The sequence below is a fragment of the Procambarus clarkii genome, chromosome 5, assembly GCF_040958095.1.
Source record: "Procambarus clarkii isolate CNS0578487 chromosome 5, FALCON_Pclarkii_2.0, whole genome shotgun sequence".
Lineage (NCBI taxonomy): Eukaryota > Metazoa > Arthropoda > Malacostraca > Decapoda > Cambaridae > Procambarus > Procambarus clarkii.
In genome coordinates this window covers 685,650-713,202 of record NC_091154.1, presented here as the reverse complement: position 1 = coordinate 713,202, position 27,553 = coordinate 685,650, and the positions used below count along the sequence as shown (strand labels likewise).

The 27,553-nt window shown below is 41.9% G+C and overlaps 1 protein-coding gene across 1 annotated transcript in view; it reads left to right on the top strand.

Moving 5' to 3' along the window:
• Nucleotides 1–22,554, top strand: part of LOC123764683 (erythrocyte membrane protein band 4.1 like coracle) — a 55,156-nt gene extending 32,602 nt beyond the window's left edge. Inside the window, 10 exon segments of the mRNA XM_045752661.2 lie at nucleotides 1,247–2,038; nucleotides 2,041–2,080; nucleotides 2,083–2,510; nucleotides 3,439–3,552; nucleotides 4,142–4,276; nucleotides 5,864–6,043; nucleotides 7,522–7,623; nucleotides 8,532–8,627; nucleotides 16,168–16,374; nucleotides 17,094–22,554. Of these exon segments, the coding sequence (XP_045608617.2) occupies nucleotides 1,247–2,038; nucleotides 2,041–2,080; nucleotides 2,083–2,510; nucleotides 3,439–3,552; nucleotides 4,142–4,276; nucleotides 5,864–6,043; nucleotides 7,522–7,623; nucleotides 8,532–8,627; nucleotides 16,168–16,347 (2,067 nt within the window). The 3' untranslated portion in view covers nucleotides 16,348–16,374; nucleotides 17,094–22,554.
• Nucleotides 22,555–27,553: the final 4,999 nt, after the last annotated feature.

Genomic DNA, 27,553 nt, shown 5'->3' with positions numbered 1-27,553 from the left:
TAGCCTCTGAATTAGAAATGCTGGTCTGTGATAAGCACGAAAAATTCAATCAGCCAAATCAATTGCCATTGATTTAGGGATGAAAATGTTGTGCAAAGATGATTATCTTGAGATTATCTTGAGATGATTTTGGGGCTTAGCGTATGGCCCGGTCCTTGACCAGGCCTCCTTTTTGTTACCCCCTGAGAGCAGCCCATAGCAGCTGACTAACTCCCAGGTCCCTATTCACTGCTAGGTGAACAGGGCATCAGGATGAAAGAAATGTTTTGCCCATTTGTCTCCGCCTCCACTGGGGATTGAACCTGGAACCTCAGAACTACGAATCTGAAGCGCTGTTCACTCAGCTGTCAGGCGCCCTGATGATGCGTACACAAATCAATGAATAATAAGAATGAGGGAGTGTCTTAAATTAAGATGTTTTGGTTAGATTGAATAAATAGATGAGAGTAGAATGGCTGATTATTTGAGGGTAGGAGAACAAGAGGAAGGTACAAAATGTGGACGAGTTGGATGCAGTTGTCCTTTATTCCTACATTCTTGTGTATCAACGAGAGACAGATTGCGTGTGAAAATTACTCAATAAATAGTATGGTAAAATGTGGCGTTGTGATAATGATCAGTTATGTGGGCCTTATTCATATGCTTCAAAGGCAGCCCTTAGCATACATTACGTATTTTTCTAATATTTTTCTCAAAGTATGGCGACTGGCCTAAGTACTGACTGGGTGGGTAAACCTGCACAGTTGTAGGATTCTGTAACAAATGCGTCCAAATACAAACACATTCTCAAAAGTACCTGTACTGAAGAATGGTCGAAATGTCGGGAAGATAAATAATAATGCGGTTGACACGTCCCCAAAACCCCTGGCGGTATAAATGCTGTTAATGAAGAGTGCGCATGTGTCTTAACTGCCGCTCGAAGGAAGACTAATAGGCAAAATGTGTGTTGATTTACAGCAGGTGTTCGAACACAAGCAGAGTTAAAACTGGGCCGAGACAATGAGAACCACACAATATTGTTTGTTGTTATTGTCCAGTTGGCGGTGGGAGCACATAGCATGTCTCGGTGCCTGCCTCCTCGGCCGTCTGTGGCACCAATATCAAGGATGTCATTGTTATGCTAGTGTTTTGAAGGATGTCATTTGACTAGATAGTCATTTTCAGGATGTATTTTTGCTAGAATGTATTTTGTTTTGTATTTTGTTTACTAGTGCATTGCATGAATTTATGTTTTTGTTGTGTGTAGAGCGGTGCTCCTCCATCCTCTACCCCTCCCCCTGGATACAAGACGCTGGAGGGACGGAAGTCGAGCTCGGAGGCTCCGGAGGATGCAAGAGGCGCAGACCCTCTAGTGAAGACCCATCGCACAGTCTTCCAAGATCCCAGCGTCGACGACTCTGAACCGGGGTCTCCGCCGTTCACGCGGCAGTATTCTTACGAGGAGCTAGAGAATGAGCCTCGCCGGCCATACAGCCCCACAACCCACGGCTTCAAATACGACAAAGCTGGAGGACGCGGAGAGGATGGCTCGGCAGGGCCTCGGGGAAGCGAGAAGAGAAGAGCTCAAGCCCAGGCGTTCAATTACGCCCCGGGGGAGGACTCGAAGCTGGTCGAAACAGCGGAAAAGCGGAAGACCAGCTTGAAGGACACGGGCGAAGGTAAACAAGGGGAACTGATGTTAGAAGCCAAGCATGGAAAGGGATTACAAGGGTCACCCAAGGGTGTTGAAGGCCAGGCTGCTCCGGCATCCTCCCCCGACAACACACTTCCAGAGACCTCCGTCGACGACAGCTTCCTCAACACGTCGGCCGACTCGACTGGTATCTTGGCAGGATTTGTGGCAGGAAAGAAGGGAAAGAAGGATAAGAAAGAGAAGGTGAAAAAGGATAAAGACAAGAAGGAAAAGGACAAAAAGGAAAAAGACAAGAAGGGTAAAGATAAGAAAGAAAAGGATAAGAAAAAAGAGAAAGAGAAAAAGGAGAAGGCAAAAGATAAGGCAAAGAAAGACAAACAAAAAGAGAAAGGTAAAAAGAAGGGGGGTTTGGGATTTTTGGCTCTCGGGATCGCAAGGACTCTACCAGTACAGCAGCAGCAGCAGTAGCAGTAGTTCGAGTGACAGCTCCGATGACAGTTCTGACGAGAGTGTCGTCATTGAGAACCGTGAAGGAACCGAGCCTAAGGACATCGATCAGACCATGTCGGCCACTGAGAGCTCTTATGCTGCAGACCGTTCCGACATTTCACTAATAATTAATCCCGGGGCTACCAGCGAGCCTTCGTTCACTGCTGACCATTCCTCCTCTGACATTGTTATAAACCCGGCACTCGGCGCGTCGTTGGCAGCAGAGGCCGGCGACGGCAGCGCCGATGGCTCCACAATGCCGAAAATCATAAAGACCACGACCAAGAAAACTTTCATCCAAGATGCCGAGGGTATTTCCGAAGACACGGTGCAGAGAGTAGAAGACTTCGCCACGGGACAGGTTGAACTTAGCACACAAAGTCAGAAGGTAGGAGTCTTTTTGTTGTTTACATAATGTTTGCTGTCAGTTTCTATCTGGCTTCTTCCCTGTGTGAGTGCTAGTGGGCTGTGCTGTAGACTGGCTTGTAGAGTGCAGGCCTTGTGCACTCATGTTAGCATGTTTGGAGTGACTGTCACTGCTACATTTTAGCAGGTTGTTAAATAGTGTAATATACAATTCTGCTATCTTAATGAATGGTGTATAGTTGCTAAACTTAATTCAAATATGATATAGCCACAAGAATCTTTTTGGAGCAATGTGATGGAATTAAACTAGTGTCGTGGGTTATCTTTAATGTAATGCAGGCAAGTGGATAATGCGTGCATCTGGGAAGACCCGAGATGTGTCTACAATTCCATTGCTTTTCACTAAAGTATTTTCTAGTATATTAGCACTTGTATTAAAGTTTAGTAACCGAGTACAATATGTCTTGTGTAATAAGTTCAATACAAAGAAATATATTACAGATTACAGTAAAACCTTTACACTTGTTCCTTTCTTGTGTAAGTGGCTGGCTACAGTTGAGTGGAGTAAGTAGCTTGTGGACTTACTCTTGACGTGTCTCACACATAACACTGACTTTTAACTTGCCCTCATAGTATCATGACCATATAATAGTTTGCTAAAGTCTTATTACTCCTTGAAAATCCACCAATTTGAATTGATGAAGTCGATCCATTAACACACAGTCAGCTACAAGAGTTATTTTGTAATGAGAAACAAGCGCCCATGCTAAGTAAGAGTAAAAGTTGCCCCGCTTTAGAAGTGTTGACGTGTGCGTCCTTGACGGTGTTTGTTGTGATGCCCGGTTCACACACCTCTGCACTCCATCCACATCAAACACAATTGTTGTTATTATTGAGCTTTTAGATTGCATGTTCGTCGACTTGACTTGTCGTGCATTGGTGGGTTACAGGCCGAACACAGAGAGGCCGACGGCAGAGAGAAGCCTCACGTAATGGCCACCACCGTCACCACCATCACTGCCCAGTCTGTCGAGGACAAGAGCACCAAGGCGAGAACACAACAGGTATGAGCGTCTGGGCACGGTAGTGCACCCTCTTCACAGTCTCTCTCTCTCTCTAGAATCATCACACTTTCTTAACAAATAGACTTTTATATAAGAGAATCTTAGGAATTTGTATTTAAGTACTAGTAAAAAACTTTATAAGTATGGTATTTGCTGTCATATATGACATCAAATTTACCTGGATATTTTGTGGCTCAAAAAATTTAATTTGGTACATCTGATCATACATTTATTGAAAGTGATGTTAAAAGGTTTTGTAAGGAAAAACTTAAGAGTTTGTGTACGTAAATAATGTTCCATACATATTCTGTTGATGGCTGACCAAAAACATATATCCTATCTACTGAAAAATTCTGTACAAATATGTCAAGTGCCAACATATGTCAAAATATATATATATTTTGGGCCAAAATGTGTATAACATGCAGCAGCACAGGAGATTTGTGCAGATAATGAACATAATGTTAGTACAGTACTACTTTCAATCTTGGTGAATAGTTTTGTAGTGGTGCAGAAGCATCATATTGCATCCTTAGTAGTGTAGTGTGAGGTGAGAGGAGTTGTAGTACTGGTAACTTGTTGTTTACAGATGGAGGAGAAGACCTTCACAGCGACCACCAAGACCACGGGGACGACTCAGGAGCAAACTGTGGTCACGCAGGAGGTGAAGAAGCAGACGCGTTCCATCGCGCCGGAGCACGCTGAACATCTTGCGTCCGCACAGGTGAGACTTGTGAGAGGAGACGAGGGGCTTCGTTGTGTCAAGTTTGTCCGCTCCCGTGTGCAAATTTACAAAACTGTAACCTGAATGGCCTTAAAGATGTTCTATTGCCTTTTTGTCAGTTTTTATTTTGCATGTGAATTTGAAATAGTGTTAGATTATACTGGAATGTTAGCACAGTACAAATTCCCAATAGTTAATGTTCGCTTGCCATAAGGCATCTTACGGAATCCTTTATTTGCAGTAAAGCACGTCTTGATATAATTTGTTTTGGCGTTGCTAATGTACTTTATGTTACCGAAGAGTAAGTCGGGACACTGATGGTGCTCTGGGAGTCTCATAATTATATTTAAATATGGAAAGATAATTAAACACTAGGGAGAACTTTTATTCAGTTGCCCATGAATTATAACATTTGTTGACAAGTTGATTGCTTGACAGAAGGACCATGGTAGAGGGCTTGTGCTTGACAGAAGGACCATGCTAGAGGGCTTACCATATAACAGACAAAAGTCCATGGCAAAACCTTACATTTAAGATGAGGGGAGAGAGATGTAGGGAAATATTTATGGGGAGGATTCTTGTGATAATGTCCTAGGGAAGCTGCTTACAGGTGGCCTAAGACAGACAACATAATGACGCTAGTGTGTGGGTGAATAGACACTTGGCAAGGCAAGACTACTTACCTGGTTGATGGGGTTCTGGGAGTTGGTCTACTGCCCAAGCCCGGCCCGAGGCCAGGCTTGACTTGTGAGAGTTTGGTCCACCAGGCTGTTGCTTGGAGCGGCCCGCAGGCCCTTGTTGCCTCTTGGCATATTCTGTATTCTACCAACATTATGAGGATTGGTTTATCATTAAGTTGAGTGTGACCCCAGGCCAGGCTTGGGAAGTAGCAGAACAACCCTTCTAGGGGAACTCCAGGTCATTATGTAAATGCCTCTTTCTTAATTTAAATGTACATCAAATTTAAAAATTTAAGGGGCCTGAAGGCTCAGTGGACAGCAGTCAGGATTCCTTGTCCTGAGGGTCTGGGTTCGATCCCCGGCGAAGACAAACAAATGGGCAGTTTTTTCACCCTGGTGCTCCTGTTCACCTAGCAGTAAATAGGTGCCTGGGAGTTAGACAGCTGCTACGGACTGCTTCCTGGGGATGTGTGTGTGAAAATTAGGATTAAGGACTTGCCCTAAATGCTATTTGTGCTAGTGGCTGTACAGCAATGTAACAACTCTTGTATATACGTTTAAATAAAAAAAATGAAAGAATTGATAGAATGCTTTGCAATAGTTTCCAAGTTCGCTAATTCAGTAGGACGAGTGGTGCTCACAGACCCCAGAGCCAGTCAGTATCATGCCGAGAGCTTGGAGACATTAATGTCCCATTTATTCATGAACGGTAGCATAAAGAATGTTAACTTTTAGAATTAGCTTCTTTAAAAACTGCTTCCTTAAGAACCCAGTCACAAGTGTGTGTTAAACAAAGCTTTGGCAGTCATGTTTAGCTGTACATTCTGCCTTAACCCAGTACCCGCATGTCATTACCATATTAACCCTTCCCTGTCCATCCTCTTCCCCCTCTGTCCTGTGCCCTAAGGGTCAGGGAGGCCACACCCCCTCGTACTACCCTCAAGGTCAGGGGGGAGGCCACACCCCCTCGTACTACCCTCAAGTCGGGTATGCTGGCCACACTCGTCCTCGCACAATCTCCAGCGGAAGCGACGACTCCGGCACGTCGGTCGATCCCTTGGATTCCGATTACGATCTGGTGAACAAGGTGAGTATGCAGCGTGGGCTTGTTGTCGTGTTGATATTTGACCATTCTCTTGTGTACCTTTAATATTGCAGTGATGCGAAGACAGTAAAGTTTACATCATAATGTATTGTCTTAGCATTAGAGGTGTTTATACTTTATTACAACTTCTGATTGGACGACTTAAGATGAACCCATATTTTACAAGTATATAGGACTAGGTTAATATATATCGCACAGGGCTAATATATAGGATGGTAAATACTGTATATATTGGACAGGGAAAATACAGAGGACTGTAAATACAGTATATGGAACAGGGAAAATATATATACACAGTATAGGACAATGCAACTATATAGGATGGTAAATATATAGGCCTGGGTAACTATATAGGACTGGTAGTAGAGTGTTGTAAAGCCTCTATTGAGCCAGGGTCTTCACCATGTTAATGAATGACTTGATATTAGTCACATTGCAAATGACAGAGAATCATGATGTTTATCTAAGTCTGCCATTAAGGGGAGCGAGAACTGGCTCTTGTGCCCCCACCATATTGTTGTCTTGCGTAGGGTATTGTTCCTCTGTGATGTTTTAGCCCACTTTTTGTTTATGGCTTGTGAAGGTACTAATTGAGAGGAATATATTGGGAATAATTATTTGGGGTGGAGGGATGTCATCTCCATACATGGATTATAATGTAAATTTGATAAATTCGCACTGGAGAGAACATTTAATCTGGTTACTGTCTGATGCGGTATTTCAGATGTCTGGGTTATCATGTTAATCCTGCTAATCAGAGATCTGATGATGATCACAGAGATTTGACAAGATTATACAGTATTTGCAATATTTGAATTGGACTGTTTCCATGTAATAAAATATTCCGAAATACGTCGTGTCTCGGGTGCGTACAAATACATCTCGTGCGTTGCGACGGCCTAGAAATAATGTTTTTGTTTGAGTGGGAATTGACTGTATGACAAGACAGTGTTGGGAAGGCATCATAATATTAGATTTGGGGTTCAATTGCTGGTCCCAGAAACTGGAGCTTTTTCCTAACACTCACAGGTAACTAGGGTGACTGTATGTAACACACAATAGTAGTCTAGTGTAATAATGTATATCCCAGACGTAGACTCCGATCTGGAGCCGTTTCCTAACACTCACAGGTAACTAGGGTGACTGTATGTAACACACAATAGTAGTCTAGTGTAATAATGTATATCCCAGACGTAGACTCCGATCTGGAGCCGTTTCCTAACACTCACAGGTAACTAGGGTGACTGTATGTAACACACAATAGTAGTCTAGTGTAATAATGTATATCCCAGACGTAGACTCCGATCTGGAGCCGTTTACTATTTTTTAATTAATTGGGAACTGTTTGTTATTTTTTAATTATACTTTTAATTTGGCCATGTTTTTTCCAGGCCTTTGATTTTTGTTTAAATTGTTAGTGCTTTTTTGCAAGTGGTGTAAAGGTGGTGATCTCTCCACAGGATGGCATTGTGCCAACTGAAGCCCAGATGTTTGATGGCAGTGGCGTTTACACGACGATGAGCGTCGAAGCTCCTCCCCTAGTGGAGACCGAGTCCCGAAAGGTTGGTTGGTGGAGGTGATGGCACCTGCTCTCCCTCCAAGGTCTACTGTGCCAAGGCACTGAGTATCTGGTCATAGTACCAGCCAAAACAGGCCACTATGAGTCATATTAAATTTTGCTTGCATTTGCGGTGTTGGCTGACTCGGACACGCAAATTTGTTTCTTAGATGCATGTGCATTGTGCATGAGAATATTATTGTTTTTGTAACAGAGAAGCTCTCAGGGTTAGAATGTTGAGAGCCGGTGTGACAGCCTTGCCGTGTGCACGTGTTCACACGGCAGGTTTATACCCATTACATCCCAAGTTATATTGATAGTAATGTGTCTTGTCTTTCACTTACTGTGTTGTTGAAATTAAAAATGTAAATTTGCAGTCATTGTTGATGTATTTTCTCATAATTGCTGACATTGTAGTTTTATTTTTATATTGGCATGAATATACCCATATTACCCCATTTGTACTTATACATACATGCATGTATTGGTGCGTGTGCATGTGTACACACACACTCACACACACACATACACACACTCACAACACACACTCACACACACACACACACACACACACACACACACACACACACACACACACACACACACACACACACACTCACACACTCACACACACTCACACACTCACACACACACACACACACTCACACACACACACTCACACACTCACACACACACACATCACACACACACATCACATCACATACACATGAGCCTTCACATTTTGTACTTCTCTTACCAGTTTTCCATGCACAGTACTACTCTCTCTTTCAAGGAAAGAAATATAACAATGTTCCCACATTTTTGGCTCACTAATTTTGTATATTAACAACATTGCCAGTGATGTCTACACTATGAATCATTCAAATGTATTGGATTTCACTTTTTTGTCAGGTATCCGTATTGGGCGACTTGAACATCGACGACAGTGCCGTGGTGGTGAGCTCGCAGTCCATCTCCTCGAGAACCCGCACGGTCGAGACCACCACTGTACGTGTCCCGTCCTGTGCCGTCGGGGTAGTTTCCCCTCGTGGCTTGGATCACTGGGTCATAGATTATAGCAGCCCAGCCCACAATGTTTATTCCAGCTCTCCTTCTCCTGTTGTTGTCTCCCAGGAAGGTTCATCTCTGGGTGACCAATTCTCTCTGCCTCTCTCCATCCTTTCCTGGGGAGATGTAGCTATTCCTGACCCGTCCTCGGTTTTATTCCTTGCGAGAGAGAGACCGTCGCAAGCCAGAATGTACGTGAACTGTCTGCTGCTCTAATTCCTTCCCGAGAAGATGTGGTCACAAATAGCTGCACCCCAACTCACATGGCTACCAGTTCATATTCTTCACCTTTTCCTATTCTTTCCCAGGTAGTTTTACCTGTTAGCAACGTGTCTCAGGCCAATGGTCATTTCATAGCTGACAGGGATGTCATTTTTGAAAGCGGTGATATTAGCGCTGAATCTTGCATCCATACTAATTATTTGCCAGATATGGGGGCCTTTCAGCATACCCGAACATCGGATTCTATAGTGCAGTCTCGTGCTTGCCAAGCTGTCACACAAGGATTCTTCCCAGAGACTTGCACAGCTTCTCATGGCACAGAGCATAGTTCCCAAAAATGTTGGCCAAAAGATGTCACAGATGCTAGTAGCTGCATAGAGTCGCAAAATTATATTTTGCCCGACACTTCACTTTACCAAGAATCCGCATTGCCGAGGCAGAGAGACAATCGGTCGTGCCTCGCTGGTTTTCTTCCCCATGTTCCTGTCGTATCTTCAGTGCAGAGAGAGGCTACAGCCTGTTCATTGTCAAGTAAAACAGGAAACTTGGTTTTTGCTTCACATGCACAAGTAGAACCTGCTAAAACCATTTTGAAAAACACAGCAGCAGCTCATAGTTGTTCCTCTACCCCTTCTGGCTTGAGCAACATTAACCAACTCCACACACTTTTAGATGATGTATCAATGTACACTATTCCTCCGTGCAGATCATCCGTGTGTACGAGTACTTCAACTCGATCACCCTCTTCGTTTCTAGACGTTCTAGCATGTAATTCCTCAGCCTCCATAATGTTTCCTTCCGTGTTGCCACCACCTTCAATACAAGCACATTATGTCTCGACCTCCATAAGTCTCTTGTGTGACGTTCCACCTCCGCCCACGTCCTCTTATTCCTTGACTGCCCAGGTCCCGGTAGCTGCATCTTTAGATATTTCTGATTGGACTTCACTGTGCAGAACACCTGGTAGTGGACCAGTATCCCATTGTGTTCCATCTCAAGTGTCATTACCTGTTAAAACGGGTCACAGTCTTGAGTACTCGTGCAGTCGTCAACTTTCTTCATACTCGGAAGCTCACGTTCAACCCAGTTCCCCTCCCCAGCTGCTATCCTCTAGTAGTGGCACTCTTAAATATTCTACGACGTTAGATCCTAGACCCACAGTGGTGGGTGCCACTGGCCAAAACTCTGTGATATCTTGTACAAAGATTCCTCAAGTGCATCCATCTCTGCCAGTTTTGCCTAGTGTGGTAGTATCCAGGTGCCATACTTCGTCACCAACCACTGAAGCTGGAGTATCTTCGCTGCTCCCAGGATCTTGCGCCTTAACATTGAGGGAAAATTTTCCTTCCAAGTCTGGTCATTCATTTCAGAGTTCATTAGCTCCACAGGCTTCCACTCCATTATCTTCCTCGACGAGCAGACGAGTCACCTGTCATGTAACAGACCCTTCAAAACTAGAAGAGTTTCCTTTCCTTGAGTCCAAGGATGTATTATCCAACAATAGTAAGGAATTACAAAGCCAGTGTTGCATTGGGGAGGTAACAGACTCGACCAGTGACTCCATTGTAAGTGGCCACTTGCATGAATATTCAGAATATTCCGGGCAAAATACCTTGCCTTGCATTTCATGTGTGGGTACTAAATTTGAACCCCCATCACCACCCACAGAATCAACTTCACCATCCACTGTGTCATCTTCATCACCATCAGCAATACCAACTTCAAATTTGTCAAGTTCATTCAGGGAGTTAACTTTATCACCTGTGTCAACGTCATCATTTTCAACGCCGTTAGCGACGTCAACTTTGCAATCATCACCGTGACAACTTCGGCTACAGCGGGGGTCTTATCCTCTTCCCACAATTGCATTCTAGTTTGTGTATGCAAACCAGTTGTCATTGTAAACCCTTTGCAGGCTCTTCACCCATACACTTTGATGATATTACACCGTCCACCAGTACACCTGATGCCCCCCAGACACTTCCTTTCAAAAGCGGTACACATCACAAACCCATTTCTAAATTAAGAGAAATGCCCGAGGAGCTTTTTACAAAGATTGCGCTGGAGAGTCGCAAATACCCCTTCTCTGCATGCCCAAAAGAAATGGCGCGCACTCGGATCCCTGGCGAGTCCAGGAGTGCCAAGAATGGTATCCCGAGGAACGAAGATGATGAGAATTTATTGGCAAATAATTTTTCCTTGGGAAATTTGACTGGCTTGCCAGAAAGTCAGATGACGAACTCCTCCTTTATAGTTGCTCTGTACATTTTAGCCCTTGTGTGTAGCGTCGTCTGCATCTACATCCCTCTAAGTGAGTTGTATATTTTTCTCACTCTAGTTTTATGTCTTTTCTGTATGCTGTCTGCAAACTTAATCTCTTGACTAAGCTTAATTTATTCTCTTGATGAAGCTTACCTGTTTTTGGGCTGGCAAGTGTACTGTATAGATGGATTTAATTAATATCTTTTCTCTTTAAATGTTTTCTCCTGACGAAGCTAGAGCTGTTTTTGGGCTGGTGACTGTTTTGTAGATGAAATTTGGGTCTGGGGTAGTTATGGCTTTCGGCTCATTACATACCAGGATTGCCATCTAGGGAAAGTTGTTTTAGTAATGTAATTGGCAATAGGCCTACACAATGCAGCCACTTTTAATACCTTGCAACTGTATTCACCTAGTTGTATCCATCTATTTGTGCTTGCGGGAGTTGAGCTCTGCTCTTTCGGCCTGCCTCTCAACTGTCAATCAATCAACTGTTACCACTATTTTTTATTTTTATTTTTAACCCCTCCCCCCTTAGGAAGCAGTTCGTAACAGTTGTCAAACTCCCAGGTACCTATTTACTGCTAGGTAACAGGGACATCAGGGTGAAAGAAACTGCTCTTTTGTCTGTGCCGGCGCCGGAAATCAACCCCGAGCCACAGGATTAAGAGTCCCGTGCACTGTCCGCTCAGCTACTAGACCCCATAACCGACTGTGTTAATATAGTGGTGTGATGATTATCCAAGAATTAGGGTTAACATAAAGGAAAACTGTTGTAGATAATAGTTTTGAAATTGGAAATTAATTTGGGATAAGTGTTGTCCAAATTGTCAGAAGGACTGGATATTCTGGAGCAACTACAAATTTTGAGGGAGAAAATACACTAATAGTTAAAATGTCGATCTTTTTGTTTTTTGATTAGCAACAACATGTGGTTATAAAATTTTTTGTATTAATAAAATGATTTTTGAACAAGTTTTTGAACAAACGGGTTGATAATTCAGGGTTCAGTTCCAGTTACTTTTGAGAATTGTGCAAGTGCGAGGAACTGACATTGCAAGTTACCGTGGGTAATCAACACTCCACTATTGACGGCAGTGATTGTGTGTGAGACGTTGAGAGGCAGAGTACAGATTGCTGGAGTCTAATGACAATAACATCACAAGTCAGCCTAGACACACATGAAATGGGGCGTCACCTATACGCACATTGGTGATGGGACGAGTGTGGTGGTGGTGTTGGGAATTCCTGTTCCTACTTAGCTCTGTACCCTTGAGTAAAGCCTCCGTCGTAGTTGTACACATTTTGTAGCATGTAACTGTTGACTAACGTTTGTGTATTTTCCAGAGTTAAATTTGATGTCCTGATGCTTATTTTGATTTATTTCAACTTTGTTCTATGTAATGTTTTAATGTGGTATATATTTTGTTAATGATTATTGCTACAAATTTACTGTCAATGTTTTTCAGTGTTGAGTAAGTATTGAAAGCTGCTCTCTTGACTTGTTAATGTTTGTGATAGCTTCCTCATATTGGATCTGGGTAATGGCATCATTCAGCACAGTCTTCCTTCTTACCTGTTTGGCTTTCATGGTGATTGGTATGTTTATGATTGGGTGATTGGGGGTATGTTTATGATTGGGTGATTGGGAGTGAGAGTTGAGCACTGTAGTGTATACGTCTGTTGTTACCTGGTCCTGGTCGGCATGTTGTGGACTGTTGGTCTTGTACTGGCACCAAGAGAGGCATCGTACTGATCTCATAATGGCACCAAGGAAGACCTCGTACTTGATCTGGTAATGGCACCGGGGATAACCACCATCTCCTACTCCGTTCCTCATAGGTAAAATTTGATGTTAGATCATTAGGTGAACCCTTTCCTACAATGGCAGCAAGGTAGCACATGCAGAGGTTCTTAAGAAAGTGCTTCTTGAGTGCCGAGAGATACCAAATTGCAATGTTTGGAGTACAGTATTTGCTTACTAGATTCAGCTCTCTGATCTGCTTGTTTACCAGCAAGCTAGGTATCATTTGAATGACACAGCAAGACTGCTAGTACTGGTGTGTGTGAGTAGGACGGAGAGCGGCGTGCGTCACGAGGCTAGGATGTGTACTACACTTGGTGTTTGTGGGTGGTAATACATGTGTGGAAGTAAGGGAAACGTGAAAATGGGAAGGCATAAAACACTACAAAAGATGGAAGCAATTGAATACCTTGGGACGAAATGGTAGCAGAATATTTAATTATCTCTGAGGGAATACATGTGGCAGTTACGTGATGGATAAGAATGTTTTGTAGATTGAGTGTGAAGGAGGATTGGGGGCAGATGATGTAGGAAGGGAAAAGGAGAAATTGGGGAAGCATGGAAGGAAGAGTGAGATGTGAGAAAGGAATAGAATAAAATGGGAAGGGTGATAAATCAAAGCAACCCATCCTCTCAAATAATGCATTACATTTTGACCCATAAATCCCCAGCGGCCAAAACATGATGCTGCTAAAAATCGTAGCAGCGGACAAAATTGATGCGCTGTCCTGTCTTGCTATTCGTGGGTTCTCAGGTTATGTTCAGGCTATTTTGTGCATCATTTTAGTGAGGCGTGAGCTTGAGAGGACGGCCGCTGATCACAGAGGGGTGGTGAATGATGGTGGCTGAGACATTGGCAGCTGAGATATAGAAGTAATAGCTTGTTAGGAATGTAGGTGAGAAGATCCTTTGGTCCTTAAGAGTTTGTCTCTATCACAGGCTGGGGGAGAAGCTCATTTGAGTACAATGGCAAGTTAATAGTTACAAATTGTATATTTAGCCATTAATTATGCACAGCCATTGCAATTTCGTAAGTTCAGTGGCTTGTAAGAATCGGTAGAGAGATGGCTCACTCTTGATGCAAATTTTACCAAAGTAGTGATGCTGCTGCATTTATTAGACCTGTGTAATAGTGAATTATTTTTGATAGCAACATATGTATGTTGCAGAGAACAAATCACTATGCGACTGAAACAAGTAACTCGGCCACACACATGAAATGAATTTGAAGGTGACATTTTAACTCATCCTGAGCTTAATGAGGGTCCAGGAAGGATAGAAATGTAGTCACTTTCACTTGACTTCATGTATGGATGGTATTAGGCAGGATAGAAACGTAGTCACTTTCCCTTGACTTCATGTATGGATGGTATTAGGCAGGATAGAAACGTAGTCACTTTCCCTTGACTTCATGTATGGATGGTATTAGGCAGGATAGAAACGTAGTCACTTTCCCTTGACTTCATGTATGGATGGTATTAGGCACGATAGAAACGTAGTCACTTTCCCTTGACTTCATGTATGGATGGCATTATTGTACAGTATTTGTATACTTTACCAGATTTAGATGCGCGCTTATCACTAACTCTAGGACGAGTATAAATAATGTTGTTTTTTGTTATGTACGTGAGGCTTGTTAAATATTAAGTTTGTGACGAGTGCTCAGGTCTGGGTTTCCCCACTCCGGCTGTGGTGTCAACAACGACATTTGGCTGACATCAGTTACTCTGTAGTCTTTTATCCTTATGAAGTTTGTGGTGTTATATAGGCTGAGAGCATGTAGATAGTTTAGGGTGGCAGGTGGGTGAGATGGACCTGAAGATAGTGTCATAGAGAAGCATCGAGTCATCAAACCCCAATCACGGCCCTCGTGGATTTGTTCAGAACCATCGAGTATTTACATTGGTCTGGTGCATAAAGAAGCCAGGTTGTCTCTGGACAAAACTCGAACTTGTATACTCGCAATGAGTAATAACCCGGCCCGTTCTTTCTATTTGCCACTCCATACAAAAAATTACGACTTTTCAAACCTAAAATGTGCAAAATCCAAGCAGCCCATTTAAGCTATTAAGAAAAGAAAATAACAAATGTCTACTGTATATTACTAGGCTTTGTTACAATGGTGTCATCCACATTGTTAATGGTTTGGTAAATTCCGTAAAAAAAAAATGACGCATTAGGTGAAGTGACGATTTTTTTGCCTGTGCCTCCTTGCTGTGTTGTGGGAAAGGGCGCGTGACGGTAGTGATCTGTTGGTTGTACATACGTGTGAAATAATCAGGATTTTGTGTATTTTAGTGATAATTTTCCTAGTAACTTTATATCGGCTTACATAAATTGTCATTAATTTATTTAGCACTGATATAATAGAGCAGTGTTTCTCAACCTTTGTTTCCCTTGAATAATTCCAGGTCGTATTTTAGATAAACACGTTGATTTATTTTTCAAGTGAAGGAGAGGGCTTGTCTTTGCTCTTGATAACTGGTTAAATGGGAAAATTCAACAAAAATTATTTAAAAATACTTTTGCATCTGATAAGAATTAGCCTATTTATGACTAATCTCTTGCAGAAGCCCTACAGTTACCTTGAGGTTCCATGAACCCCGGTTGAGAAATGCTGTAACTGAGGATTGTCATTCAGTTGTCAGTTGTTCAGTTGTCTGTGTCGTTTCAATTTGTGTATTTGTTACGTGGAGATTTGTTTAGCAATGTATCCGGGAGATTGTGCTGAATGATGTAAAAGTTGTAAATGCAGCCAAATATAGTTATTATAATGGTAAAATACTCCATCATATCTCTATTTATGAGTGAGTATTTATACTAAAAACTTCAATTGCAAAATAAATAAATGTGCGTACATGCTGTAGTTATTCGAGAGTTCAATAATTATAGTGTTTTAGAAAGCACTCGCCCCAGAACGATGGATGTAACGGTGTCTGGTTTTGGTAATTATGCGTCTTTGACTGCAATTTTGTGTGTGAAAGGGGGAGATGGAGGGTGTGGAGAAGGCAGGCTGAAAGGAATGAGTCTTGACAGTAGTAAAATGTGTGGATTGGCAGGTAGTCTTTTGAGAGGAAGGCAGAGGAGGAAGAGCATATTATATGGTGTGAAATGTACATGGGAGAATGTAGGTTAACCTTGAGGAAGTGGCACACGTGCAGTCCTGCCTCACGACCCGTTGTTTACCCCGGACAGTACAAGACGGAGAAGGACGGCGTGCTGGAGACTCGGGTGGAACAGAAGATCACCATCCAGAGCGACGGGGACCCCATTGACCATGACCGCGCCCTGGCCGATGCCATCCAGGAAGCCACCAGCATGAACCCGGACATGACGGTGGAGAAGATTGAGATCCAGCAACAGTCTACGGAATGAGGTGTTGCGGGAAGGATTTAATTAAAGGCAAGTGGACGACAGTGAGAAGAGAAATGACGTAGAAATGTTCTAGTGTAGAGTCTAGTCGCTGCAAATTTGTTACAAATTTTTGAGTCTCGTTATTTTTAAGATAATTTGATCTAGCTTTGACTTGAGAGTATAATTTATCTTCTTATTTGATGGAATAATAATCATTCCCAAGATATGTTGAGATATTGCATATAGTGAGACAGTATAAAGGGATCAAGGCTACAACCCCCCCCCCCCCAAAGTATTCTCAGGCACGTGCACTACCAAGTCGACCAGATGGTAAAAGGTATCTCGTGGTTCAGTCGGTAGTGCGTGTGCCTGGGAAGTCCGGGGATGCCAGTTGTATGGTCTCGATATTTCTTGCCGATAAATCATAATTTTGTTTATTGCAATGTGTATCATTGGGATTTTAGCTATCGTTGGACTAATGAGAATATTATACTCTCTCTTCACCGCTAATCTGTTAATGAAGTTTGGCGAGAGAGGAATAGGTTCCTGTAAGGGTTGAAAACACTTCCTGAACCCAGTTATACAATGACTGAATTACCGTTTAGATTTGATAAGCAAAAGTCAAAATAGATAATGTTTAAAATGTGCATTCACTTGGGAAAGGAGAGATAGTGAGAACAACCTGGTGCGTCGAGGTGTGGGGGGGTGGATAACAAAGGGGAACATGAAGACCCAAACTAATTTTTGTATTTAATTTTTGTTAATAGATCTCCTTACTGGTGCAGTTGGTGTTGCTGATGGAGTCAGTGTGACGTGTGGAAGAGTCACGAAACGTCGTCACAGGAAGAATGCAAACACTTGGACTTCACAACACATTGTGTGTCAACCCAGTGTGCTAGTTAACCCCATTTAGCTATTATCAATGATAGTAGTCAGGTCTTGAGTTCATTCACTCCTGTATTATGCAACAAAACACACACTCTTAAACTTTCAAATGTATTATATGGTGGGCTCTGGGTTTGTCTTCTGAAGTATCTGGTGTGGTTCGTATGGTTCTGCAGTGGGCTCTGGGTTTGTCTACTGAAGTGTCTAGTGTGGTTCTGCAGTGGGCTCTGGGTTTGTCTACTGAAGTGTCTAGTGTGGTTCTGCAGTGGGCTCTGGGTTTCTCTTCTGACATGTAGTTCAATGGTGGGCTCTGGTGGGTCTTTCACAGGCACTGTTTCTGTTATGGTTATTCTGAGTTGTGATGTGCTTTCAGACTTACCGAGACGTAAGCTCTGGTTTAGCAGACAAGTTATTAGTTTCTAGCAGACTCTTCGTTGACGTTGGGCATCTCACGGGTTCGCATTCTTCGTGCACTTCCTGAAACGCTCCGGAAAGTCCACAAGTATAGGAACCCTGTCGATGCCAGTCTAAAACATCCAGGTTAATCGTTGGTGAAATTATCTTTTGTCTGAGAGTAAAATAGAACCTGGTATACTTGTTTTAGACAGTTATTTGTTTGTTTACAAGCACTAGTCTATTAGCATATTTTGCTTGGGATACCGAATAATTTATCGTGTCTCAAGTTTGAAACACAATTAGGAACGAGTCGAGGGTTTAAATTGTCTAGGGTTGAGGCCGCCAACATGACTACTTTTAAGTTACACAACTTTATGTCCTCATTAATTATGCAGCTAAAAAAAAAATCACTGTGATGCTTTGAAATTAATATATATACAGTACCTGTATATTGAAAGACAGCTTTTAGAAAAATTGTCATAAATAGATTATATGAATGTTGAAAATCACGATTAACAGTAGCTACTTGCTCCGGATCTTTAAAAATTAGAAGCTTCGTGCTTCGTTTATCGCAGCTCCAGGGACGTGGCAAAAATATCTCGTATGAGAACAAAATGTAAACAAATATGGCCACGGGATCCTGCACGGAGGATCTGCCTTGGCTTCAAGACATTGCAGAGAGCGAGTCTCAATAATTTTGCTGAAAAATAGTAATCGGAACTTCACATGTGCAAATAAAGGAAAGTGACAATGTTTGGGCCCATCTTTGACCCTTAAATGGTCACTTTGTTTTTACGTTTGGGTTAGGTTACTAGTTTTCAAAACCTTGTGTGAATGTTATTACTAATTTTGATGGTGTAAATCAAAGTAGAATTCTTTTCAGTTTTAAGGAAATATTAATTTGAATTTTGTTGCATTGGTGTAAAGCAGCTCTTTAACTAAATAACTTCTGACCTTGCTTCATTCTTGAATGGGGTGGAGAAGGCTCATGTACGTTTTAACAAAGTGAAGACTTACAGCCTCGTGTGGATGTCGTACTTGATGGTGACGGGTTCTAATCCAATTTTGTAATGCTCTGGGTCACCCCTTGTATCATGCAGAGAATCATTGATATTCATCGTGTTTCTCATGCCACCACCACCACCGCCACCACCACCACCACCACCGCCCTCCTCTCCTGTAAAAGTGGCTAGTTCGGTGAGTCATCGTTGTTTTTATTTGGTGTCTATTATTTTGTATATCTGTTTTGCTTAGTCCTCTATTTTTATACTAAAAGGAATTAATTTTGTTCAGTGGATTCAATATGTAAATGCATCATAATGGAATATCTTTCAGTGTTACATTTAGTGATTAATCAGTGTTCCAGGGAGTAACTTTTAACATTGTGGGAACTACGCGATATTGGAGTAAATACACGTGATACACACACACGCACACGCACACACACACACACACACACAGACCAACCCGTTCTCACACTTTCGTATAGTCAATATTGACTTATTAAATACGTCATATGTAACATACTAATTTATTGTGAATATTTTAGTTTACCTTGAAAAGCTTCATAGAAAACACCGACCTTACCTAACCTTCTTAATATGTTAAGATAAGCATCTTATTGCTTTGTAATTACAATTATTACTTAAGCTATTATAGGTATAGGTTAAGTAATAATTGTAATTACGAAGCAATAAGATGCTTATCTTAACATACTAAGAAGGTTAGGTAAGGTCGGTGTTTTCTATGAAGCTTTTCAAGGTAAACTAGTATGTTTAGTATGTCTCACATGCACGTATTTAATAAGGCAATATTGACTGTAAGAAAGTGCGAGAACGGGTTGCACAGACAGTTTTACAGAGTTGCATTTCTTTTATGTGGTAACTTGCATTTATTGTTTGCAAGTGTGGTGACCCAGACTCTGAAGTGTGGTGACCCAGACTCTGATGTTTGATCTGACACTTTAAAGGCACTCATTTTTATCCTTTGAACTTTATATCTTACTAAACCTATTACATTTGTAAACGAAGGAAAATGACAAAAAAAAGTGCTTACAAAATCTCCCAAACAATATATAGTCACTGCAAGCAGCTGTTATCAGTGCATTGGTCGGCATTAACCCAGGAGCGGCGGCATAGACCTCGTGCTGATTTCCCCTTTCTATATTTTTTGTCATGTTGCAGCTAACGATAACTATTGGAAGAGAATGCATTGGGGGGTTAGTTTCAGCATGCCTACCACGAAGCTGCAGTTCTCCAAGCCGAAGTCGGTGTTAAACCACATGCTTTCCTAAGTTGTCGTAAGGTTTTGTCATGTGAGCACGTTATGGATGCATTGTACAGGGTTCATACTGGACCATCTTTAGTGAATTAATATATATGGTATCATCTAATGACTGATAAGTTAGCATTGTGAAAGTGCCTCAGCTGAATGTTGTCGGGTAGAACTTGTGGTGTAAGATCCCTGTGTTGTGGGACTTGGCTTCTGACCCTAATTCAATGTGTGTCTGCACGTGCTCTTGCAGATTGGGTATAAACAATTTTATTGTGGGACTATTAAATACTCTTAACGGTAGTGCATAAGCAGAATTCTAAACCAAAAAAAAATATTTTAAAATTGATAATTGAGGATAAATATGTGATGCCTGCACATTCATCATGTGCGAGAAAGGTCGGTGGGGGATCCTCGGGCCTTAGTAAACGTAACCGAAGGGAACGCGTCACCGGGAAGGGGCGTGAAACACTGTCTTTCGTCGCTTGCGTCTGGGGTCACAAGTGCCTGCTTTCATTACTAGATCAGACCTGCTCTCCACCTGTTTCTCCGTAGCATAGCCAAAACTGAACACAGCTGGAAGATGTTGGCATGAACCCATGCAGAAGGGGAGCAGGTGTGTAGTAGTAAGTTTGGGATTATCTTGAATGCCCAATGGACCATACGTATGTCTTGCTGTCTTGTACTGGCCAATAGCTCGCTGTCATTTATCTTTCCAAGTTTAATTCTCGTTTAATGGCTATGTAAGTTAAGACTAATCTGTTGAGAAGTTGGTTGGTTGTCATGATTGATAAAGTCCTGTATTATGCAACACTTAGTACTTGAACCGTTGTCGACTGTGTTTAGTCAGAATCTAAGTGAAGACCTCTAGTGAATCATTAACATGAGTAGCGAATGCATTTTAGGCACACAAAGCCTATATTAGGCTCAATTTAAGTGCCATTCTAAAATTCTGACTTCACACGAATGTACAATCAAGCTTTTATTCTTCACAAGCTTTAAAGGGGGCAAAATGTATAACGCATCTCATTAGGCTTGATATTCTCCAGCTGACAATGCATTTGCTATCACCACAGTGGGGACGGAGAGTCCACACTCTAATACAAAGCTTCCAAGCTCCATGGATCACTGGAGAGTTGTAACAGTGCAGCTAACCTATGTAACCTTGTGTCTTGATGACTGGCAGTTAACCCAGGGCAAGGACTTATCTAAGCCAAGCATACCTGTGTATATCAAATAATTCAAAATTTATAAATATGAAGGTAAATGAAATATATATATATACATATATAAATATATATATGTACATACATTTGGTAGTTAATTTTTATTAAGTTCTAATGTTACCATTTGGACCTTAGGGAGCAGCTCTTAGGTCTTCCAAAATATGACTCGTGGTAGTGGTGACTCTGTGCCTTTCCGGACTCTCTCTCAACTCTATATTTTTGTTTTAGCTGCTTGAGGAATATATAGTACACTAGGTTTTGTCACACTTTCTGTAGCAACCCTCATGTGCCCTCGAGGTGGGTGTGCGAACCACCCGATGGGTAATTAATGGTCTCGTGGCACCTTGTACAGTCTTGTCGTGTGTCTCGGTGGAGCCAGGAAGGCACTATGGTCACCCATTACAGTTCAATGGTTATTTTGCATTACTTGTAGGCTAGGTAGGGAAATGAGATGGCAATGGAGTGGATGGGCCATGATGTGGCTTACTTCTCACACATCACGTGCACTGTACTCCAGTGTGTAATTAGTGGTAGATTAATGCAGAAATGCATCTCTTTATTATTTCATCTTGTGAGGGAATGTGCACTGTAAGGAAGATTATTACAGGTGTACTCACCCATGAATCTCCAAATATTTATCTTGAGCACCGATTTCAGGGCAGTATCTTGACTTGACCGGAGGGAGGCACCCTTGGGGTCAGTCTGGGCATGACTGGAGGATGGTACCCCCAGGGCAGTATCTTGACTTGACCGGAGGGAGGCACCCTTGGGGTCAGTCTGGGCATGACTGGAGGATGGTTCCCCCCAGGGCATGACTGGAGGATGGTTCCCACCAGGGCATGACTGGAGGATTGTTTCCCCAGATCAGTATCTTGACTTGACCGGAGGGAGGCACCCTTGGTCAGTCTGGGCATGACTGGAGGACGGTTCCCCCAGGGCATGACTGGAGGATGGTACCCCCAGGGCAGTATCTTGACTTGACCGGAGGGTGGCACCCCAAAACCTCCTTGTGCTAGAACAATTTTTTGTTATATACAGTATATATATATTGTGAACATATAATTTCCCGTAGATACAGTATTAGATACTGTCATAGGTACCAAAGTCAAATTTTATTCATAGTTTTATTGCAATTTGAGATGGATTTTTTCTACAGTATATATTTTATATCAATCCATTTATTATTTTTCATTTTGTGGGAGCCATGATACTGTACTTGTGGAGCCAGTCACAGACTAGATACGGTCCTGCGTCACCGTGTTTCACTCGGCTGTCACTCTGTTTCCACGCACCTTCACTCTGCTGTATGAAATGTAAACCCCCTCAACCCCCTCCCCCCCTCCCCCCCCCACACATACACTACACGAGTGCAGCTTTTAAGAACATGTACTGTTGTAATCTTTTTTATTTTATTTTCCTTTTTAAGAAAAATAAATGTTAGATAAGTTTACATTTATTTTTGTTTACCTTTTTGTTAGTTATGGAGCATGAGATGTATATTGTGTCAGTTTGAGTACATGAGGAGTTTTAATTGTGTAAAGTTGAAAGCTATATTATTAATTCATTTAATTATTATTTTTTTAATTGAATCGGTGTTGTTGATGTAACATCGAACACTGAAGTATAATTTGAAGGAGACGTGTGTGTGTTAACCCGGTGGGTGCAATACTCAAAGAGTGGCAATGGCTTGATGTTAAATACACGTTAACATGGTTGAATCAACGTCGACGTTGACTTGGCCGAGAATGGGCATTGCTCCTGGATGTTATGTCCCCTGGGAATGGGCTGTTACAAGTGGAATTCTTTTATAATAGACCAGGATGCTGAATGGTCCAGGGGAGTTGGAACACTATTGACAAGTTTGCAAGAACAAAAACATTTCTGTAGCATTTGCTAGATGAATAAACAATAGAATAATTTGGCATCTGCAGTCTAACCTTTACAGTTTGAATGTACACTGATATTTGCCAGGGGAATGGTGTTTAGTGTTGGTAGCTGTCTTGTAATTCTCCTCATTATTTGGATGTCTCTGGGCAAGACGGAACATTTCCTATCACAAAGTTGTTAAATATGTCCCTGGGAGGTAGAAAAGTGTTGTGGGAGGCATCCTGCGGGTGGTCAGTAGTTGGCCTACAGTACAAGGGATGATGACTGATTGATAAAGATTAAGCCACCCAAAAGGTGGCACGGGCATGAATAGCCCGTAAGTGGTGGCCCTTTTGAGCCATTACCAGTATCAAGAGCTGATACTGGAGATCTGTGGAGGTGCGACTGCACCCTGCGTGACGGGAGATGTCTCCAGTGGAGTACATGGACCTTGATGGAGCCTAAGTACAGGTTTCCTGTCCCTAATGAGGGAAAGTATTTCTTATCGTTGTTATCGTACAGATTCACCACCAAATCACTGGTATTATCATTAGATTTTTCATGATATAAATAGGAGCTGCCTTGTGTGTGGACTAATAGCCCTTCTGCAGTTACCGTGTTCTTGATCTACTTAAGGGAATGGATTGGGAAAGCCTACATAATTTGTGCTATTATCTACTCTATTCATGGTTAGGTTGAGTTTCATTACATTATTATGATGTATCATTGACTATTTTGTGAAATGTGGCATTAGAAAACTATTTCAGTGTGCCCTTGAATTCTCTCTACATAATTCCAAATTCCCAAAGACGACGTTTTCAGCATATACTCGCTATATTTTAAACCAATGATTTCTATCACATTAAAATGATAACTTGATAATAATCTGTTTACAACAACGGTTCATTTACCAGTTTACATGTAGACTATTACTGGAACCGTAATATGCTTTCAGACCATCACAAATATCTAGACCCAGTGGTTTGAGGGGGGGGTGGCATGGTAATGGATGTACTTAGAGGACGTGAGATTTATCTCTCCTTGATTATCTAAATGCTACCATCAAAATCTGCTTTAGTAAAGTCTTGATGTGTATACAAACGCTTTAGTAAAGTCTTGATGTGTACACAAAAGCTTTAGTAAAGTCTTGATGTGTACACAAACGCTTTAGTAAAGTCTTGATGTGTACACAAAAACTTTAGTAAAGTCATGATTGACGTGTACATAAAATCCTTCAGTTCTCTTGAATACAATCTACCCGGGAGAGTAGTAAACATTGCTGGTCTAGTGACATTTTTACCGAGGTCCCCAACAGCCCGTAATATCCAGCTGTCACAACGTTACAAAAACGATGTACTAAACTGGCCGAGCCTAACCGACGACCCACACGTACAGTACGTGGTGGTTTGTGAGTCCCTCTTACAATACATATTGTGTCCGTTGCGTGATTTTTGACATCAAAATGTGATAGATTTATTCGAAAAGATACATTGAAGTGCAAACTAACATTAATAACGGTAGTAGGCCCAAGAGAAACAACAAGTGAGAAGGGCAATTCAATAAATACAATTTTAATAATAAGAGGATAGACTGGGAGAAAATAAACAGGGAACTTACAAACATTCAATGGGAAAATGTTCTAAGAAATAAAAATCCTACACAGGGAATAGAAAAACTGACTTCTGAAGCATATGAAGTATGTCTGAAACATGTTCCTTTGAGGAAAGCCAGAAAGAGGTCCAATGTAGAAAGAGAACGCAGACGACATTACAAAAGGAGGAAGAAATTACCGGAAATGCTTAAGCAGACACGACTCTCCATACAGAGAAGAAATAATTTAAACAGGGAGATTGAAGAAATCGAACAGAGACTGAAGCATTCCTATCACACTGAAGAAAGACAACTAGAACAAAAAGCAATTCAAGAAATAAAGAAAAATCCAAAATATTTCTTCACATATGCTAAATCAAAAGCGAAAACCACTGCCAGTATTGGACCTATTCGTATTAGTGAAGGTTCATACACTGAGGATGACAAAGAAATTAGTGAAATCCTAAAAAAGCAGTATGAGGACATGTTTAGCACTCCGCAACCCGTCCTCGACTCAAGTCCATTACATCCAGCGGTCGACCCCACAGATGCATTCATAAATTTTAACATGCTGTTCATTCAAAACGGGAATTTTCTCAAGTATAAATTAATATTATAATATATTAGCGTATTGTGCATATAAAGCATAGGTTAGGTTGGGTGTTTAGGTTCTGTTGGCGATTATTTGTATTTGTAGTACGTGGGTGAAGCATTTATAGCGTTGTGATTCGAACAAAATTCGTCAGTGAAACACTTGTTCCGGAAGTGTTCGAACGTCAGCAGTTGTGAGTCGTGTGTAAACCGCTTTTCATTCATAAACAGGGGGTTTGGCGGGTGCATGGAATCACTTTTGGATCTTTGTTTGGAGGACGGGCTGCACTCCGATACTCAGCATGAAAGTGGAAGATATGAACAATTTCTTTATGAATGATACTCAAACACCTGTAAATATAACTGATATCAACACGAGCTTGGCAGCTTTTGAAAGAGAAATTGCCAATATGCCCATGCACTCGGCCCCGGGTCCAGACTCATGGAATTCAATATTTATAAAGAAATGCAAAGTGCCAGTAACACAGGCACTCAGTATAGTGTGGAGGAAGAACTTGGACACGGGGGAGATACCAGATGCGCTTAAAGCAGCAGACATAGCCCCTCTACATAAGGGAGGGAGCAAAGCATTGGCAAAGAATTATAGACCAGTTGCACTAACGTCCCACATAATAAAAGTATTTGAGAGAGTGATCAGGAGTCAGGTCACTAGATTCATGGAGACCAATGACCTCCACAACCCAGGCCAACATGGAGACCAATGACCTCCACAACCCAGGCCAACATGGATTTAGAGCGGGAAGATCATGCCTCTCACAGCTACTTGACCACTATGACAAAATCACTGAGGCATTAGAGGAAGAACATAATGCAGATGTCGTATACACAGATTTTGCAAAGGTATTCGACAAATGTGACCATGGAGTGATTGCACACAAAATGAGGTCAATGGGTATAACTGGTAAAGTAGGACGCTGGATACTCAATTTCCTGTCGAACAGAACACAAAGAGTAACAGTCAATCAAGTAAAATCGAGTCCGAGCGCAGTTAAAAGCTCTGTACCTCAAGGTACAGTCCTTGCACCACTGCTGTTCCTTATTCTCATATCAGATATAGACAAAAACACAAGTCACAGCTTCGTGTCATCCTTTGCAGATGATACAAAAATCAGCATGAAAATTACCTCTGCTGAAGTCATTGATAAACTACAAACAGATATTAACAAAGTTTTCGATTGGGCATCAGAAAATAACATGATGTTTAACGGTGATAAATTCCAGGTACTCAGATACGGCAAAAATGAGGACCTTAAACATAATACAGAGTACAAAACACAATCGAATCTGCTCATAGTAGGAAAACAGCATGTCAAGGATTTGGGAATAATGATGTCCGACGACCTAACGTTTAGGAAGCATAACCAAGCAAATATTGCGTCAGCCAGAAAAATGATCTGATGGATTACGAGAACTTTCAAATCCAGGGATCCCATCACAATGGTTGTACTCTTCAAGTCATTTGTGTTGTCCCGTTTTGAGTACTGCTCAGTCCTCACTTCCCCCTTCAGAGCAGGAGAGATTGCTGAAATAGAGGGAATACAGAGAACATATACGGCACACATAGACGCAATAAAGCACATAAATTATTGGGATCGTCTCAAAGCTCTCCAAATGTACTCACTAGAAAGGAGACGAGAGAGATACCAAATAACATACACATGGAAAATACTGGAGGGACAGGTCTCAAATCTACACAGTAAAATAACAACGTACTGTAGTGATCGACATGGAAAAAAATGCAGAATAGAACCAGTGAAGAGCAGAGGTGCCATAGGCACAATCAGAGAACACTGTATAAACATCAGAGGCCCAGTGAAGAGCAGAGGTGCCATAGGCACAATCAGAGAACACTGTATAAACATCAGAGGTCCAGTGAAGAGCAGAGGTGCCATAGGCACAATCAGAGAACACTGTATAAACATCAGAGGCCCAGTGAAGAGCAGAGGTGCCATAGGCACAATCAGAGAACACTGTATAAACATCAGAGGTCCAGTGAAGAGCAGAGGTGCCATAGGCACAATCAGAGAACACTGTATAAACATCAGAGGTCCACGGTTGTTCAACGTCCTCCCAGCGAGCATCAGAAATATTGCCGGAACAACCGTGGACATCTTCAAGAGAAAACTGGACTGTTTTCTAAGAGAAGTCCCGGACCAACCGGGCTGTGGTGGGTATGTGGGCCTGCGGGCCGCTCCAAGCAACAGCCTGGTGGACCAAACTCCCAGAACCCCATCAACCAGGTATCCACCAGATCAAAATGCTCAGTTGGTGAACAACTTATGAAGTTAGGAGGGTATTAACGGCAAAAACGCACAAAATCAGTAACATGTGCATTCTCGTTCCATTTTTTTACCTTAATTCTCGTGCTACGTCGCTCGTTT